The 17,769-nt window shown below is 53.3% G+C and overlaps 1 protein-coding gene across 3 annotated transcripts in view; it reads left to right on the forward strand.

Annotated features, from left to right (window-relative positions):
* NRG2 (neuregulin 2) overlaps window positions 1-15,534 on the forward strand; it is a 221,623-nt gene extending 206,089 nt beyond the window's left edge. For 2 of the 3 annotated variants that reach the window (XM_054168206.1, XM_054168207.1), the window contains 6 exons: window positions 1,318-1,341; window positions 6,481-6,583; window positions 7,448-7,571; window positions 8,604-8,731; window positions 12,612-12,836; window positions 14,783-15,534. In XM_054168206.1, the coding sequence (XP_054024181.1) occupies window positions 1,318-1,341; window positions 6,481-6,583; window positions 7,448-7,571; window positions 8,604-8,731; window positions 12,612-12,836; window positions 14,783-15,437 (1,259 nt within the window). In that variant the 3' untranslated portion in view covers window positions 15,438-15,534. The remainder of the gene's footprint in view (window positions 1-1,317; window positions 1,342-6,480; window positions 6,584-7,447; window positions 7,572-8,603; window positions 8,732-12,611; window positions 12,837-14,782) is intronic. The other variant, XM_054168205.1, reaches the window with a different exon arrangement.
* Window positions 15,535-17,769: the final 2,235 nt, after the last annotated feature.

Here is a 17,769-nt window from a genome sequence, read left to right on the forward strand (position 1 = left end):
AGCAAACATGTTTCCATGTTCCATAATTGTTAGTACTAATTTCCCGCCCACCCCCTGCCTGAATTTGAACAGCACTGCAAAAGGCAGGCAGCATTCCTGTGCAGCCAAAAGCACTGCCTAGCAAAAACCCTAGCAAATGAAGCTGGACCTCTCCAAGCTGCAAATAATGTTGTGTGTGTGGTGCTGGGGAACATCAGAGCTCACTTGGTGTGCGGTGGTAAGTATGGAGAACTCGGATGTTCCTCTAAGAAAAGCTGTCTTTAGGCCAGGCCCGTCCCAAGACTATTGCTCAAACGCAGGGGACCTGTTTTGAATGCCTGCCTGCTCGGTGCCTTTGGTGAACCTACTTAGCTCATGGCCGTCTCTGCGCTCCGGAGCCGCTGAACCTGGCAGCAGCTGCTCCAGTTCGTGCCTTTTTCCCAGCACGCTTGTTGTTCCTAAAACAAGGCAGAAGTGAAATTTGGAAGCTCAGAGACTGGAGGGAAGCTTTGGGTGCGGTGTGCACCGTCAGAGCCGCAGAGGGTTCGTTGCGTTGCCCAGGCAGCTCACGGCTTGCCGCAGCGCTGGGTCGGCGGCAGGGCGCTACCGCCGGCGGCAGTGCTCAGGCAGCCGTCGGGGCAGTGCCGCCGGCTGAGCTGCGCATCCCAGACCGGGCTTGAGGTCCTGGGCAGCAGAGAGGTGCCGGCAGCCCCCCGGGTCCCGAGCAAGCGCCCGCAGTTGTGCCCGCCCAGCGGTCCCTGTGGTGGCAGCCCCGGGGCAGAGCGCGGCGTGCGGAGCCTCTGCCGGTGGGCAGGGAGCGAGTGGCTTCCTGGCTTCCTCCAAGCTCATGCAGCCGCTGTGTGTTTTGACCTGTCAGGAGCTGTTTCAGAACAAGTGTATCTCGTTGTTGTTGTTGTTGTTTTTCCTCTCTCTCTTTTGTTTTTTTCCTGCCTGAACTGTGACTTCCATACCAGGTACTAACAACCATGGCTCACCCCAGAACAACCCATGATTAACGAAAAGAACTCACAATTAACAAAAGGAACTCACGATTAACTGTTGCAAGGACTCATGATTAATTGCAAGAATTCATAATTAACGACCAGAATTCATTACTTAACTACCTCTGCAATTTGTTTGGGTCTTTTCTTTACACAAGCTCTGAGCTCTGGTGGGGATTTGCCATGCTCTGAGGCAAACACTGTCTTCTGTGTACCTGCTGCTGAGCTAACCTGCTGTAAGTGCACAGTGTGTGTGTGTTTGTATATTAGAGATCTCTGACAGACCTGTTGTTTTTTTTTTCTCTTTCTCTTCCTTGTCTTCTTTCTGCATTGGCAGAGCATCTTGGATTTGAATTAAAGGGTATGGAACAACCATTCATTTATTAATCAGAAGCCATTTAAGAGCTGCCCACATTATATTTATGGCTTTAATGGGATGATTAAAAAATCAGCTGTTGTCTTCTCTTCCCTGGCACCAAGATAGAGGTTTGGATTGAAAAAAACAAAACAAAAAACCAAAACAACAAACCAACCAAACCCAAACCAACCAAACAGCAAAACAAAAAAAAAATGAATACCAAAACCAAACCAACCAAAACCCCAAACCAACCCAAAAAGCAACCCAAAGCAAAGCACAGCTTGCAAAATGAAAGCTATCACAATGCAGGTGTATTTTTAGCAGCACTTTTTTCTTTGCTTCAAGCAGCAACCTGGTGTGTGTGGCGTGCCTGGGGTGTGCCAAGTGCCATCCATCTCTTCATTCAGCATGCTTCTGTCTATTGAACTGGAGAGCTGGAGCTTGTGGCCAGCCAAAACCTTGCCCGCAGGCACCACTTGGGAAGGGGCAGGCGTTCCAGGAAGGGGCAGGTGAGCTGTAGGAAGAGCCAGGAGCAATGCACAAAAAATGGAACCCAGGAAGTTCTACCTCACCATGAGGAGACAATTTTTTCCTGTGAGGGGGGCTGGAGCACTGGAGCAGGCTGCCCAGAGAGGTTGTGGAGTCTCCTTCTACAGAGGCTTTCAATACCTGGGTATGTTCTTGTGTGCCCTGCCCTGGGTGACCCTGCCCTGGCAGGGAGGTTGGACTGGATGATCTCTGGAGGTCCCTTCCAACCCCTACCATTCTATGATTCTATGATCAAGGCTTTTCTAGGAATTGCCATTGTAGACACACTGACCTCCACTGGAACCTGGAAGGGTCAGGAAGAGCTTTGCCAGTCCTCCTCCCAGAGGTTAGTGGCTTGGTTTTGTCCATGACCAGGAGGAAATGACTCCAAGAAAAGGGGCATGGGACTGGAAAACAGTGAGCCCAGGGAAGCCCTTAGTCTCCAGAGTGGGGGGGGGGTGTGTAATGGCGACGAGATGAAGTCTGGAGGAACACTGCAGGAGCTTCAGTGCTTTTGAGAGCATCTCCCTTGGGCAATGACCTTCACCTGCCCACTTGCTCACAACCATTTTGTTTTTCTTCATTCTGTTTTTAGAAATGGATCAGGTACCCAGTCAGTAGGCAAATCCCTGGTGTTTGGCTCCCTGGAGTGTACAGCCACAGGGAGGACTTGCTCATATGAGAGCAAAGGAATGTTTATCACTTGAAAGAAATCTTTATCACTTGAAAATGCTACCCCAGCAATGTCAGCCAGAGTAGACCCCCCCCCCCCCCCCATGAATACACGTCAGATCCCTTTGCTAGAGGTATTGTGACACCAGTCTGTCACTTTGGGATCCTAAGCTGTCTTTTTGGGTACCTGAGGTGGAGGGACATGCACTAGCTGAAGCTGGAGAAACTTTTCTCCCCTTTTTTTTGCATGTCCAATCCACCACCAGTGCCGTGCCCACCTCCAGCCCTGGCATGTGTGCAAGCCCCCGCAGGTTGTGGTCAGGTGTGGCAGAGAAAGTGGTGCTGCTAATGCCAATACACTTCCAAAAGCTTCCAAACTGAGGATTTTTGACATCCCTTTTTTGTTGACCTTTTGTCCTTTTCCTCATCCATTCTCAATGTCATCACAGAACCGCACACATCCTGCTCCCAGCCTGCCGTCGTCTCTTCTCTCCCATCCATCTCTCACTCCCATGCGTTGCTGTGACCCCCTGGCTGTGGCCCCATGGCTGGACTCTGTGTGGCACCACATGGTTTGTTCATGGTGTTTGCTGCTGTAGAGTGACGATGCTGCTGCTGAAGACCTGATGTTTGTAGAGCATAGAGACACAAATGGACAAGCCTTGCTCAGTGACCTTCCCTGCTCAGAGACAGCACTGCAGTGTGCACTCTCTTCTTCCTCTCACTCTGGGGATGGGTTTGTGCTACAGCAAGACACTCTGTTAGCAAGCAGCAGCCTGAAGGAGATGATAGGAGCCAAGCTGAATGGATGATGATAGGAACCGAGCTGAATTCAATTGATAATAGGAGCCAAGCTGAGTTCAACTGATGATAGGAACCAAGCTGAACTGAATGGATAATAGGAGTCAAGACAAATTGAATTGATGATAGGAACCAAGCTGAATTGAACTGATGATAGGAACCAAGCTGAATTCAATTGATGATAGGAGCCAAGCTGAACTGAATTGATGATAGGACCCAGGCTGAATTGAATTGATAATTGGAGTCAAGTCAAATTGAATTGATGATAGGAACCAAGCTGAATTGAATTGATAATAGGGGTCAAGCTGAATTGAATTGATGATATGAACCAAGCTGAACTGATGATGATAGGAACCAAGCTGAATTGAACTGATGATAGGAACCAAGCTGAACTGATGATAATAGGAACCAAGCTGAATTCAATTGATGATAGGAGTCAAGTCAAATTGAATTGATGATAGGAACCAGCTGAATTCAATTGATAATAGGAGTCAAGCTGAATTGAAATTATAGGAGCCAAGCTGAATTGAATTGATGATAGGAACTAAGCTGAACTGATGCTGCTAGGAAGCAAGCTGAACTGCTATCGGTGGGTCATTTCATTTTTAATTGTGCAGCAGAAACAGCCTCACACCTCACTGCTTCACTCAGCAGAGCTGTCACTTGGAGGCAGGGGCTAAACCTACATTTCTGGTAAAATCAAAACACTCCTCATGCAATGCAGGAGAAGGTTCAGGGCAGGCAGACACCCCAGAGTCAGAATCCCATGCTCCCACCAGAAGGAGGCTTTGATCTGAGCCTTGGGTGGGAAGTTTTGCCATGGAGGTGGAAGGTTAAAAAAGTCAACCCCAAAGCACAGGTTTGTTGGCTTTGTTCTTTCTGCCTTCTCTGTCACTCAAAGCAAATGAGGTTTGCTTGGGTGGGGAAAAAAAGGCTTTGTAGGGGAAAAAACGTAGCTAGGGAAGGTCCTTTGAAAGAATTTGCTTGATGTGTGGGTCCATGGTGGAAGCTGAACCCCCTGCCCAGCCTCTGATTTTTTTGGTCAAAGCAGTTTTTTTGCTGGGTAGCAGCAAAGTTGTTGCCTGGTGCCAGCCATAACCAGGACACGATCCTAGCTGGGCTTCCTGATTCTGACACACATCTCTGACACTCCTGTCTGAAAGAAAGAGCTGGAATCCAGGTCCCAGGGGTGTGCAGGAGCAAGAAAACTTCTCTGCCATGGTTGCTGGTGCCTGGGAAAGGGTGTCCGTGGAAGGGAAGAGCAGCACTGGAGGAGGTGTTTCACCCAGGGTGAGTTCTTTGCCCTTGCCAACCCCACCTGGTTCCCTGTCGTGAAAGTTTTGCTTAAGAGCAGCCAGCAGCCAAACTCCACTCTGTGAGCAGGTCCCAGCTATGCAGGCACTGGCTCTGAGGAGGTGCAAGCCAGCTGGGGAAACTGCTGCCCCACAGCCACCCCGAGCCCAAGCCAGCCCCTGGCCACACCACCTTGGGGATGGGGGCTGGGAGAGGCTCTCTGGTGCTGGGTGGGACATTGCCTTCCTGGCAGCTCCCCCTGAGCACCTCAGGAAGCCAAAGGCTAGAGTGCAACCAGCAGGGGTGGAAATGGATTTCTGCAAGCTGTGGCTTTGCAGCACAGGCACAAACCCAGCTCTGCTGACGACGTTCTGCATCCTCATGGCAGGGCTGTTGTGCTCAGCTCTTGCTGAGCAAATCTTTCTTCATTCCCATTTTAGAAGTCAGAGAAACAATTTCTCTGACACTGTTTTGTTTTTTCAAAAATGATTTTTCTTTCCTAGAGTAGCAAACTGGAACTGCTCTGAATTCAGTGATCTGCAGTGTTGCATTGCTTCCCCCTTGCTTTTTCTGCTGAAGCCCAGTCCCAGGGGGCTCTGGGAGCAGCCCTCTTCTCCTTTTGTTTGGTAGCACTGGGGGTGTCACACACTCTGCTGAAGGTGTGTAGCCTGGCATGGGGAGCCATGCTGAACACTGCAACCATGGCAGCAGTTTGATTGCCTAATCAGGATGAAAAACTCTTCCAGTGAATATTAAAGCAGGCACAGACCACAGTAACTTCAACACCTAGCACGGGGGCACGAGAACACCATCAGTAGACGCTGACAGCTGTGCAGTGAATCCTGCTCTCAGCCACCATCTGGAGAACCAAGCTGATGAGCTCAGTGCAGAGGGCTGGGTGTTGTGGGAAAGGATCTACTCTGGTGCAGCCACAGGGGAAGATGTATCCTTGCAGTGCTGCCTAGGTGCAACGCAGCTGCACTGCAAGGGACGTTGTCCTTGGAGCTTTGATTAATGTGAATGAATCCCCTCACCTCCAGCATGGCCTGGGGGTGAGGCAAGTGGCTGACTTTTCTGCTTTGAAGGGTGGTCCACGACCAAGGGTGGTGTCTGAGGGGGGCAGCAGCTTGCTGCTTGGATTCTGTGTGACTCAGAGTGCTATGGAATTAATTCCTTCCTAAGAGTTCATTAAAAATCCACAACTGTAACTGGTTACTGCATCTTAATTACTCCACTCCCTTTCCTTTGTCTACTGTGCTGTCACTTCTCCATCCTCATCCTGCTTTGTGACTGTTTTAGGATGTCCCTTTCAGCACCTGCATGCTTTGGGGCCTGTTGCTGGGTGGTTTCTATAGCACACCAGCGAGCTCCAGGGCATGCAGCCGCTGCAAGGAAAAGGCATCCTGAGCTCATCAGAGCAGAGAGCCTGTGATGAGAGCATCACAGGCTGCGTGTGTACATGGTGAGTGGGGCTGCTTGGGGGCTTCCCTGCTAGGCCAGAAGTTGCCATCCAGGGGGAACCTGCTGAAGGGAGGGGAGAGTCGTGAGGCTTTCTGAGGCAGTCACCAAGGCACGCTGCGGGGAGAGGAGAGTGAGGAGCCTGAACTGCTGAGTGAGAGAGGGCAGAGCAGCAGAGAAAAGAGGAGTGAAGGGCTCTTGAGGGGTGAGTAAGGTTGGGCCAGCTGGTCTCAGGTTTGGGGCAGCTGTTAAGATACGGGCAGTGGATTGGTAGGAGGTCTGCCTGAGCCCTCTTCACCTCACCCACACACAGTGCTGGTCCCTGTGCAGCCAGATGCAGCCCTGGTGCTGGAGCCCACTGCTGACTGCCCTCTCTCTCTCCATTTGCAGAAGCAGAAGAGCTGTACCAGAAGAGAGTTTTAACCATCACAGGAATCTGTGTTGCCTTGCTTGTGGTGGGCATCGTCTGTGTGGTAGCTTACTGTAAAACCAAGTGAGTATGGCTGGTGACAGGCACAACCTGACTAGCTGTGGTACTGCTTCACCCTTTCACACGCACCACCCAAATGCTGCTTTAAGGAGACGCTGTGCTGTGATATTCCCCAGAGTGTCTCCTGGGGGAGGCCAGTGAAGCCAGGCTGTGGCTCAGCAGGGTATTTTCCTGGGAACTTTTGCTCACCCCTTGACTCAGCATTGTTTTGCCTACCCAGGTGATGCTGTTACTGGTGAAAGCTGCTCCCCGAGCCAGCAGCTCATCTCCTGACAGCAGAAGCACACTGGACTGAAGTGCAGGAGCTCTGGGCTCAGCCCTGTACCTTCCAGGGACTTTCAGAGCAATCTAGATGGAAGAAGAGGCTTGGGGACTTCATTTATGGTTAGGCTTCCCTGCCTGGACATAAGAGTGTCCTGTGGAGTGGATGCCCTGCCAGGGGCATGGGTAGGCTTTGCCACTTGGTTCTTAATGCAGGATAGGTCAAGTGCCTTACTGCCAAGGCCAGGCCAGGCCCTGTTGCCCATTCTCCCGCTTTTCTCTTGCACTCCCAGCACCATGGTGCCCCTAGCTCCACTATACTGTGCTGAGCCTTGCCTTGCAAAAGGGGACCCTGGGCCCAGCTTCCCAAGTTGCCCCTGGCAAGAGATGTTCCTCTTTTTTTCATTATTGTTGAAAAGCAGCAGCAGGAGGTGGCAAATGTTGGATGCCTCACTTCTGCCTGCCTGCAGCTCCCCACAAGCACCACTGACCCAGAGAGGGTGCCTGAGACTTGCCTGCTCCACCACCTGTGTCGAGATGTCTCTGTGGGGAGAGGGCCCCAGCAGGGAAGCCTTCCCAACAGGTTTTTCCCTTTCTGTTTTGAAGGAAGCAGAGGAAACAAATGCACAACCACCTACGGCAGAACATGTGCCCTGCCCACCAGAACAGGAGCCTGGCCAATGGGCCCAGCCACCCCCGCCTGGATCCTGAGGAAATCCAAATGGCTGATGTAAGACCTTCTGCCTCCATCTCACACACACAGAGTCACACAGAATCACCAAGGTTGGAAGAGACCTCAAAGATCACCAAGTCCAACCTGTCACCACAGACCTCATGACCAAACCATGGCACCAAGTGCCATGTCCAATCCCCTCTTGAACACTTCCAGGGACGGTGACTCCACCACCTCCCTCGGCACCCAAGCCCATCCCAAAGGCTAACAACTCTCTCTGGGAAGAACTTTCACACCTCCAGCCTAAACTTCCCCTGGCACAGCTTGAGACTGTGTCCTCTTGTTCTGGTGCTGGTTGCCTGCAAGAAGAGACCAACCCCCTCCTGGCTACCATCACCCTTCAGGTAGTTGTAGACAGCAATAAGGTCTCCCCTGAGCCGCCTCTTCTCCAGGCTAAGCAACCCCAGCTCCCTCAGCCTCTCCTCACAGGGCTGTGCTCGAGGCCTCTCCCCAGCCTCGTTGCCCTTCCCTGCCCAGTCCCTGCTTTACACCAGGGATTGGGTGTGGCTGTCTATCACAGAACCACAGAATCACTCAGGTTGGCAAAGACCCCTGGGGCCCCCAAGTCCAAGCACTTCCCCTGTCCTACAAAGCTCACCCCTAAACCCTGTCCCCAGGCACCACATCTGAACGACCTTCAAGCACCCCCAGGGCTGGTGACTCCCCCACCTCCCTGAGCAGCCTCTGCCAGTGTCTGACCACTCTGGCTGTGAAAAATGTTTCCTACTGTCCAGTCTAAACCTGCCCTGCTGCAGCTTGAGGCCATTCCCTCTTGTTCTATAGCTAATGCCCTGTGAGGAGAGACCAGCACCAACCTCTCCACAGCTCCTTTCAGGGAGTTGTAGAGCCACAAGGTCTGCCCTCAGCCTCCTCTTCTGCAAACTAGAGAGCCCCAGCTCCTTGCCCTGTGCGTGTGTGAGAGGAGCACAACACTAACAGACTTGAGCAAGAAGCTGAGCCAGGTGGCGTGGCGGTGGCAGGGCTGGTGGCAGCATGGTGCTGACCTGTGTGGCTCTCCATGTGTTGCAGTACATCTCCAAGAATGTTTCTGCCACCGAGCACGTCATCCGGAGGGAAACAGAGACAACCTTCTCGGGCAGCCACTCCTGCTCCCCGTCCCACCACTGCTCCACAGCCACTCCGACGTCCAGCCAAAGGTGACGTATGCCACCCCCCTCCCAGCCTTCTCCTGCTCTCTGCAGGGGGACCCTGTGAGCCCCAAAGCCAGCAGGTTTTCCCATCCCCTCCCTCTCTTGTCTTCCCTTGATGCCTGGCACCCCAGTGGCACGCAGGCCATCCCAGCACTGGGAGCTCAGGGAAGAAATGAAGTTGTGGCCTCGTGCTCTGCACAGACACCAGCAGGAGGAGGCATCTAGGAAAGGCTTTGGCACCACCTGCAATAACTCACAAAGCACACACAGGTTGTCTATTCCGTGCTTTATATCTTTAGGATGGGTTTGTCCTGGTGTCTCAGTCCAGAGAGGGAAAGAGACTCAGTTCTTTTGAATATTCCTGTGTTATGAAATTAGAGGCACAAATGACAACAGAGTGGAATGGAATGGATTGGAATGGATTGAAATAGAATAGAATAGAATAGAATAGAATAGAATAGAATAGAATAGAATAGGCCAGGTTGGAAGAGACCTTTGAGATCATCATGTCCAACCTATCATCCAACACCATCTAATCAACTAAACCATGGCACCAAGCTCCCCATCCAGACTCTTCCTAAACACCTCCAGTGATGGTGACTCCACCACCTCCCTGGGCAGCACATTCCAAGGCCAATCTCTCTTTCTGGGAAGAACTTCCTTCTAACATCCAGCCTAAACCTCCCCTGGTGCAGCTTGAGACTGTGTCTTCTTGTTCTGGTGCTGGTTGCCTGCAAGAAGAGACCAACCCCCACCTGGCTACAACCTCCCTTCAGGGAGTTGTAGACAGCAAGAAGGTCTCCCCTGAGCCTCCTCTTCTCCAGGCTAAGCAACCCCAGCTCCCTCAGCCTCTCATCATAGGGCTTGTGTTCTGGTGAGTGCTATATCAACAGCGAGGCTATTTATTAACAGAATAAAGTGGATGGATCAGAAGGAGAGAGAAAACAGAGAGTGAGACAGAGAAGAGGGAGAGAGAAAAGGAAAGGGATTATATTGCCGCCCCACTTGCCCCCCAAGACAGTTTGAGTCTGTGCAGGAATGCTGCTGCAGCTTTGGCATGGAGATGTTGTCCTTGTTGGCTGTGCTGTCCTCTGAGCAGCCTCTTCAGCTCCATGAGTTGTAGCAGGTGGAACTTAGGACACAGAGAGAGGGTTCCTCTTGGTCTGCTGCTTCCAGGCTACCTGGTGATGTCTCTGTCATTTTCCTCTCCTGGTATGCTCTCTGTTTTTCTTCAGAGCAGCATTGCCCTGGTCTCTTCCTTCTCCTGTGTTTTCCTTCTCCCAAGCCAGTAGTTGCTCAGATCTTTTATACAGTTTTTAGGTACGAGTCCAGGTGGTGAATATGCATATTCCAGAGAGTATGGATAGCAGTGGCCTCTGCTCATTATTTCCAGGACAGCTGCAGCCTGGTGAGCAACCTTTATCTATGCACCTTCCAGCGAGTCGTTCCAGTGGCGTCTGCCCAATACACATCAGCTATTGTCTGGGCCAGCAGCAAAGGCGATTTTATCTTTGTTGAGTCACATCAAGAGAGACAAGAGTTAGTCTCTCACACCTGGAGAAGGCAAAGTACACAAAATGCCACTAAATGTTTTAGCCACTTTCTTGAAGTTGTCTCTGGCTTCGGAATCAAACTTTCTCACCAGGGACAAAACCCAAACAAACCCACACCTGTGAAATTTGTCCAGAAAGCTCTGTTAAAGTCTCAGCTTCTGAGATGGTGGCACCTCTCTCACTCAGAGGAAAACTGAGGCTAGCAGGCAAGCAGCAATAATTCTTGCTGCACAGGGTGAGGCACCTTCTCCTTTTACATTTCACAACAGCCACTGGGGGCAAGAGCAGCATGGCTGGCAAGGTGAAGCTCTCTCCACGGTTTTAGGAAGAGCATTTAAACTGCAGATGGAGCTTCTCTGTTATCACACTGTCCAGAAAAGTCCTTTAAGTGTTGTAGAGAAGCCCTGTGCAGGTTTGAATTTGGATATTGAGGTTCTTCCTTCCTTCCTTGTCCTTCCAGCAAGTGATGATGCTTCCTTAGGACAGCACCCAGTAGGCGATGGTGCTTCCCTAGGAGAACACCCAGTAGGTGATGGTGCTTCCTTAGGACAGCACCCAGTAGGTGATGGTGCTTCCCTAGGAGAACACCCAGTAGGTGATGGTGCTTCCTTAGGACAGCACCCAGTAGGTGATGGTGCTTCCCTAGGAGAACACCCAGTAGGTGATGGTGCTTCCTTAGGACAGCACCCAGTAGGTGATGGTGCTTCCCTAGGAGACACCCAGTAGGTGATGGTGCTTCCTTAGGACAGCACCCAGTAGGTGATGGTGCTTCCCTGGAAGAGCCCTTGTCTTGAAAAGTGACTGTGAGGTGCAGGGCCCCATACCTGCAGCCTGCTGCTACTGGTTTGCATTGACTTTACCAAACTAAAGGCTGATTGCCTTCATTAGCCCCATGTGTTTGCCTCCATTTGTCCAGGATGCAAGGAATCCTTTCATCTGAAGCTCAGAGATGGCTCCTGGCAGGACTCTGCAGGGTTCAGGCATTCCTAGGGATGAGGAAGTGTTCCTGGTGTTCAGTGAATCAGATATGGAACTTGGGTTTTCAGGTGAATTCCTCCTCAGACTCCAACAAGCAGAGGGGGAGCCCAGAATGACTTGCTGGGCTGGAAATTACTTCCTTTGTGCAGGGAAGCCCTGCCCCTGGTGAGCCAGACAGGGTGGTTCCCACCCCAGCCAGGTGTGTGCAAGCTTGAGCCAGGAGCACAGGGGCTCCTGCTCCTGCAGAGCTGAAGCTTGCTGGCTTTCCACACTCACTTCAAAGTGCTGGGATCCTGGGGCCATCTCTGGGCGCCTCCTGAAGACACAAAGGTGTGTCTGAAGGGCGTCATTAGCACAGGACAGCTGCGAGGAGGCACCTACCTTGCACTGCCTCTGGTGCTGGCTACCTGCCACCTCATCTCTCTGAGTCAAGTGCAGCAAGCAGGTGTTTCTTGAAGTCATGCCAGAGGCAAACTCCTGCCATAATCAGGCTCCATTTCACTCACTCAGTGCCTGTAATGAGGGCACCCTTTGAAGTTATAAATGAGTGTGGTGGCTGCAGCCCAGCATGTGCCTGGAGCCATCAAAATGAAGAAGCTCTTGGGAAGCCTCTGCAAAACCCCACTCAGACTTCTCTGCTGGTGCAGGTTGGGAGTTCAGAGTTGTTGCTCTAATGGCTCTGTGGAGAGAAGTCAGCCAGCTAGCCATGGCACTGGTGGGCCCTTGGTGTGTGCAGGGACCTGTGTGTCCCTGGTGAGTCCTGGGTGGACAAGGCTAGAGCAGTTGGAGCTCCTCATCAAGGTCTACCTAATATATCATCGTTTTTTTTGTCTAGCACCTTGAGTGTTTTGCTGCCAAACCCCTTTGTAAAGCAGTGGAAAGTGAGCATCCAGTTGTGTCTTTGATCAGCTTTCTCTGCTGATGACAAAGTAACTCTGAGTGGGCTTTTTCTGGCTCCTTTCTGGCAGCATTTCTGAAGGGGCTGTGGCTTGTCAGCACAGGTGGCACACTTGCAGATCCTTTGCGGATTCGCCTTGGCATGACCAGGGCCTGGAGCACCTTGCAAGCACAAGTCCAGCTGCTGTCCTGTCCTGGCCATGGCCATCAGGATGTGGTGTGATAAATCCCCAGCTTTGCCTTCCTTTACCTTCTCGCCGTTATCTCCAAGAGGGAGCAAGGAGAGGCAGACCAAAGGCAGGGCTGTGAAGCTGGGCATGCCTGGCCAGTTGTATCCTCATGTGAGAGAGAGCAAGGGGTCACCAGAGCAGAGTGTGAACTGTGCCTGCACGCAGCTCTCTGCAACGAACCTCGGTGGGGCCTCCTCGCTGACTGTCCCTGTGGGGTTTGCTCCACAGACACGAAAGCCACACCTGGAGCTTGGAGCGGACAGAGAGCCTGACTTCAGACTCCCAGTCTGGGATAATGCTGTCCTCGGTGGGAACCAGCAAATGCAACAGCCCGGCCTGCGTGGAGGCGCGGGCGCGCCGCGGGGCTGCCTTCTGCATCGAGGACTCGCGGAGGCCAACCACGCAGTACCGCGACTCCGTGGACTCCCTGCGGGACTCACCCCACAGCGAGAGGTCAGAATCATAGGAGCATAGAATCACTAAGGTTGGAAAAGACCTCAAAGATCATCAAGTCCAACCTGTCACCCAGCACCTCATGACTAACTAAACCATGGCCTCAAGTGCCACGTCCAATCCCCCCTTGAACACCTCCATGGACGGTGACTCCACCACCTCCCTGGGCAGCACATTCCAATGGCAAATTAATCTTTCTATAAAGAACTTCTTCCTAACATCCAACCTAAACCTGCCCTGGCACAGCTTAAGACTGTGTCCTCTTGTTCTGGTGCTGATTGCCTGCGAGAAGAGACCAACCCCCTCCTGGCTACAACCTCCCTTCAGGGAGTTGTAGACAGCAAGAAGGTCTCCCCTGAGCCTCCTCTTCTCCAGGCTAAGCAACCCCAGCTCCCTCAGCCTCTCCTCCCAGGGCTGTGCTCCAGACCCCTCCCCAGCTTTGTTGCCCTTCTCTGGACACCTTCAAGAGTCTCAGCGTTCTTCTTAAATTGAGGAGCCCAGAACTGGACTCAAGGTGTGGCCTAACCAGTGCTGAGCACAGGGCACAATGACTTCCCTGCTCCTGCTGGCCACACTATTTCTGATGCAGGCCAGGATGCCATTTGCCTTCTTGGCCACCTGGGCACTGCCTGGCATCAAAAGCCTGTCCCTCTGCCCGGCCCCACAGCCTGGTAGCACTGGAGGGACACCAGCTCCAGTCCTACCAGAGCAAGCTGCTACCCCAGGAGGCCACCCTTGCAGGGGGAGCAGCAAGCACTGTGCCCTCCTTGCTGAGTGGGAACATGGATGTGGGGCACAGGGAGGAGAGGAGCAGAAAGTACCTGGCTGCAGTCAGCAAGTGGTGAGCAACAACTGTCTGGGAGCACATCCTGGGCAGCTGGTTGCGCTGGCAGCTCAAAGAGAGTCTGGCCCCCAGGCATAAGGGGAAGAGATGTGAGTCCTCAGTGAAGTGGTGGGGTGGTGTATGTGGGCAAAGCCTGCAGACAGGGCTTTGCATGACCTCTTCTGAGGAGCACGACTGCAGTCCTGAAATGCCACCAGCCAGTGCCAGGCAGCAACAGTTGGCCTCTTCTTGGATCTGGTTCCTCATGGTGGAGAAGGACACCTCTGCCCTGGCTCCAGCCCATTGTGGGCAACCATGGGTGACCCTGGGTGCCCATGTGCCCGTTTTGGGGCAGTTACACTTCAAAAGAGTGGGGATGGAGACACAGAAAGAAAGGCAGCACCTCCTGCTCTCTAGTTGCTGTCCCCAGCCCACACAGGCGGGCCGACCCAGCTTGTGCAGCCACCTCTCATGCAGGTGAAAAGGCAGCGGATGAGCCAAGGGAGCCTGGGCAGCCTGAAAGGAGTGGAGACACCAGTTAGGTGTTGAGAGGAAGCCAGATCTGCTCCTTAGCAAGGGCTGATGCCAGAGGAAGGGCTGTTTGGAGAGGGCCTAGGCCAGGTCTGAGCTGCCACCCTGGTGTTGTCACTTCAGTAGAAGAAAGCAAGAGGTGCCTTTTGAGACCCAAGATTCTTGCTGAGTCAGAGGAAGCCATTCCCAGGCTTTCCCCACCTGTTGCCTGAGCACTGTGAAGGTGTTTTGGGCACCTTCCTCAGAGATAAGCCAGACAAGTCTGGAGGGAAGAGAAAGCAGCTGGCATGCAGCTGGCAGGCAGGAGAGTCTTGACTTAGCCTGCTGAGAGAGACTGCAGGGTGGGATTGCTCTCCCAGTTCCTTGAAGAGAGGCAGTCCTGGGGTACATGGTGCATGGTGCACAGGCACCTGCTGGAGCCTGAGCACAGTGGTGCAGAGTCCCTCCCCCTGGTTCCCCAGGAGATGCTGAGCTGCAGCACCAGGTGCTCTGGAGGCCTTGGGGGTGGCTGCGGCGGGCATGGGGCCGCGCGAAGGCGCAGCTGGAGGCTGCGGGGTGGCGCCGTGTCCACAGGAGGTGTCTCTGTCTGCAGGTACGTGTCGGCGCTGACCACCCCAGCACGCCTGTCGCCCGTCGACTTCCACTACTCGATGGCCACGCAGGTGCCCACCTTCGAGATCACCTCTCCCAACTCGGCGCACGCCGTGTCCCTGCCGCCGGCGGCCCCCATCAGCTTCCGCGTGGAGGAACAGCAGCCCCTCCTGCGGCGCTACCAGCTCCCCTGCCAGGATGCGCAGCGCTACGACAGCTACTACCAAAGGAAGACCTACCTGAACGACAGCATGGGCAGCCTGCCCTCCAGCCCCTTCCGCATCACGGAGGACGACGAGTACGAGACGACGCAGGAGTATGTCACCGCGCTAGAGCAGCCAAAGAAAACAGCCAGCAGCAACAGGCGGTGGAAAAAGTCCAAACTGAACGGGCACATCCCCCACAGGGCCAGAGCCGTGCGGGACTCCTTCTCCTTCAGCAGCGCCTCTTACAGCGAGTCTGACGAGGAGCTGGTGGCCGAGAGCACCCCGTTCCTCGGCGCTCAGAACACTGAGGCGGCACACACGGAGTCGCCGCCGCACCGGCCGGGCGAGGGCCGGACTCACTACGCCTGCCGCAGGCACAGCGCCCACGGCGAGGGCGGGCGCGGCAGCCTGGCGCACACCGTGCCCAAACCCGACCCGGACCCTCTCTAAAGCACCTTCCAGACCTTGAGCGCCCCGCAGACGGAACCTGCATGGAGAAGGCTGAGGAGGGAGACGAGACAAAACAAAAACCACACACACACACACACACACACACGCACACACACAAAACAACAACAAAAAACCACAAACAAAACAAAAATAAATATTTTTATTTTATATAAAAAGGGGGGGGGGGGAGGGGAAGGGGGGGGAAGAAAGAAAGAAAGAAAAAAAAAACAAACAAAAAAAACACCAAAAAACCCAAACGACAACAACAAAAAATTATAAACAAATAATAAAAAAAATGTTTTATTTTTCATTTTAGCAAAAGTTGTCTTACAATAGCTACCGACAGTGACTCTTTTTTATAGGGATTCTCTATTTATATGTAATGTCTTGATTTACAGCTTCCAAGGAAAAAAAAAAAAAGGAAAAGAAAAAAAAAACACACCAAAAAAAAAAAAGAAGAAGAAGAAGAAAAGAAAACAAACAATAAAGTTACACACACACACACACACAAAAAACAAAGTGGGCCAACTTTTGACTACTTCAAAAAGAAACAAAACTAGAAAACAAAACTCTCGTGGTGCCTTTTTGCTGTACGCTAGTGCTGGGATTCATGCCGAGGATTCTGTTTCAGTAGCATTTTTAAGGTCATGGATTAGTTTTGGTTGGTCGGTTGGTTTGGTTTGGTTTACTTTGGGAGGCAACCTGTTCACCAAGGGTGCTCGGGAGAAAGCAGCCTCGCCACCTCGCCCCTCCCCCCACCCCACCCCACTCCCCCCCCCCGCCCTGCTACCAATGATCTTATTCTTTAAGGCATTGTTTAAACACACATCCGGGACCTGAGCGGGAGCATTTCCATTGTGTGGAAAGGGGTCTGTCGTTCCCTAGGAAGGGGTCTGCCTTGCCCTGGGAAGAGGATCTGCCTTGCCGTGGAAAGGGGTCTGTCGTTCCCTAGGAAGGGGTCTGCCTTGCCCTGGGAAGAGGATCTGCCTTGCCCTAGGAAGGGGTCTGCCTTGCCCTGGGAAGAGGATCTGCCTTGCCCTAGAAAGGGGTCTGCCTTGCCCTGGGAAGAGGATCTGCCTTGCCCTGGGAAGAGGATCTGTCTTGCCCTGGAAAGAAGGTCTGCCTTGCCCTGGAAAGGGGATCTGTCTTGCCCTGTCAAATACTCCTCTTTTTGCTGCCACCAGGAGAAGCAGCAGCAGCAGGCCGCGTGGGTCAGAAGGGGAATCAATCCAAATAGCGCAGCAGCAGCCCCTACAGTAAAGCGCTCAGCCTGTGGCCACTGCTCCTGTGGGTCTAAAGGTGGAGTGGCACAGGTCTGTGGTCAGGCAAGGCAGACACCCGCTGGTGCAGCAATGCTCAGCTAGGCAGGGTCGAATCCAGCCCACTGAAGCCAGCCATGGCAGGGGTGCGGTGCCCTGGCAGCACGGTGGTCTCACCGGCGTGGTCTCCGCTAGGCTGCAGTGCCCCAGGGCTGCACCAGTGCTGTGCTGGGACCCAGCAGTATAACCACAGTCTGGCGGCGGTGCCACGGTACCGTGGGGCTGCCACGTCCCCCCAGTGCCTTGCTGGGCTGCGCTTCAGGTGCTGCTGGAGGGTGACCCGGTGGCGCAGCGCAGCCGTGGCTCAGCCTGGACACTGTGCCAGGCAGCTGCCGGACGTGCTGCCCCAGGGGCTGGCAGGAGCCCCTGCGCCGGCTGGGCAGGGCCGGGCGGGGCAGAAGAGGGGGCAGGGTGTGCCGCGCCCCGCCCTGCCCCGCCCCGTGCAGACACTTGTCACCTTGGCGGCTCGGGACGCACTGCTGCTGAGCGAGCCGGGAGCAGCTCTGGCCCTCGGCTCCGTGGCGCAGACCCAGTGCCGTGAGCGCGGGCAGCGGAGCATCCCCCGCGGAAGTGCCCCTGGCTCCCCAGTCCTCCGCAGCAAACCCTGTTTACATTGTAGCCTGACTTCTTTTCTTTTGGTATTTTTACTCCTGCATGTCCTTTGCATTTCAGATACTGTAGATTGGATGCATGGTGAAGCTGTGACTGAGAAGATAATAACAACAACTGACAGTGTATTCCATTTAACTTTTAGCAATAAAGTAACTAAACCCTTCTCTTCCTCACCCTCCTGGGGTCCGGTAGACAACTCTGCTCCTTTGTCATGAGATGATTGTCCAAGTTTGCTCTGAATGTCAGAACTCTTCGACTGTTGAACACTTGAACATTTTTTACATGATAAATAAAATAAGAAGGAACAAGCCGTGGGCTGCGTTGATCTCGGGCGGTCTGAGGGGCCGGTGGGGAGCTGTGAACAGGCACATCACAGCATGGGGGAGGTCACAGCTGGAGGT

This window comes from Dryobates pubescens, chromosome 16, assembly GCF_014839835.1.
Source record: "Dryobates pubescens isolate bDryPub1 chromosome 16, bDryPub1.pri, whole genome shotgun sequence".
Lineage (NCBI taxonomy): Eukaryota > Metazoa > Chordata > Aves > Piciformes > Picidae > Dryobates > Dryobates pubescens.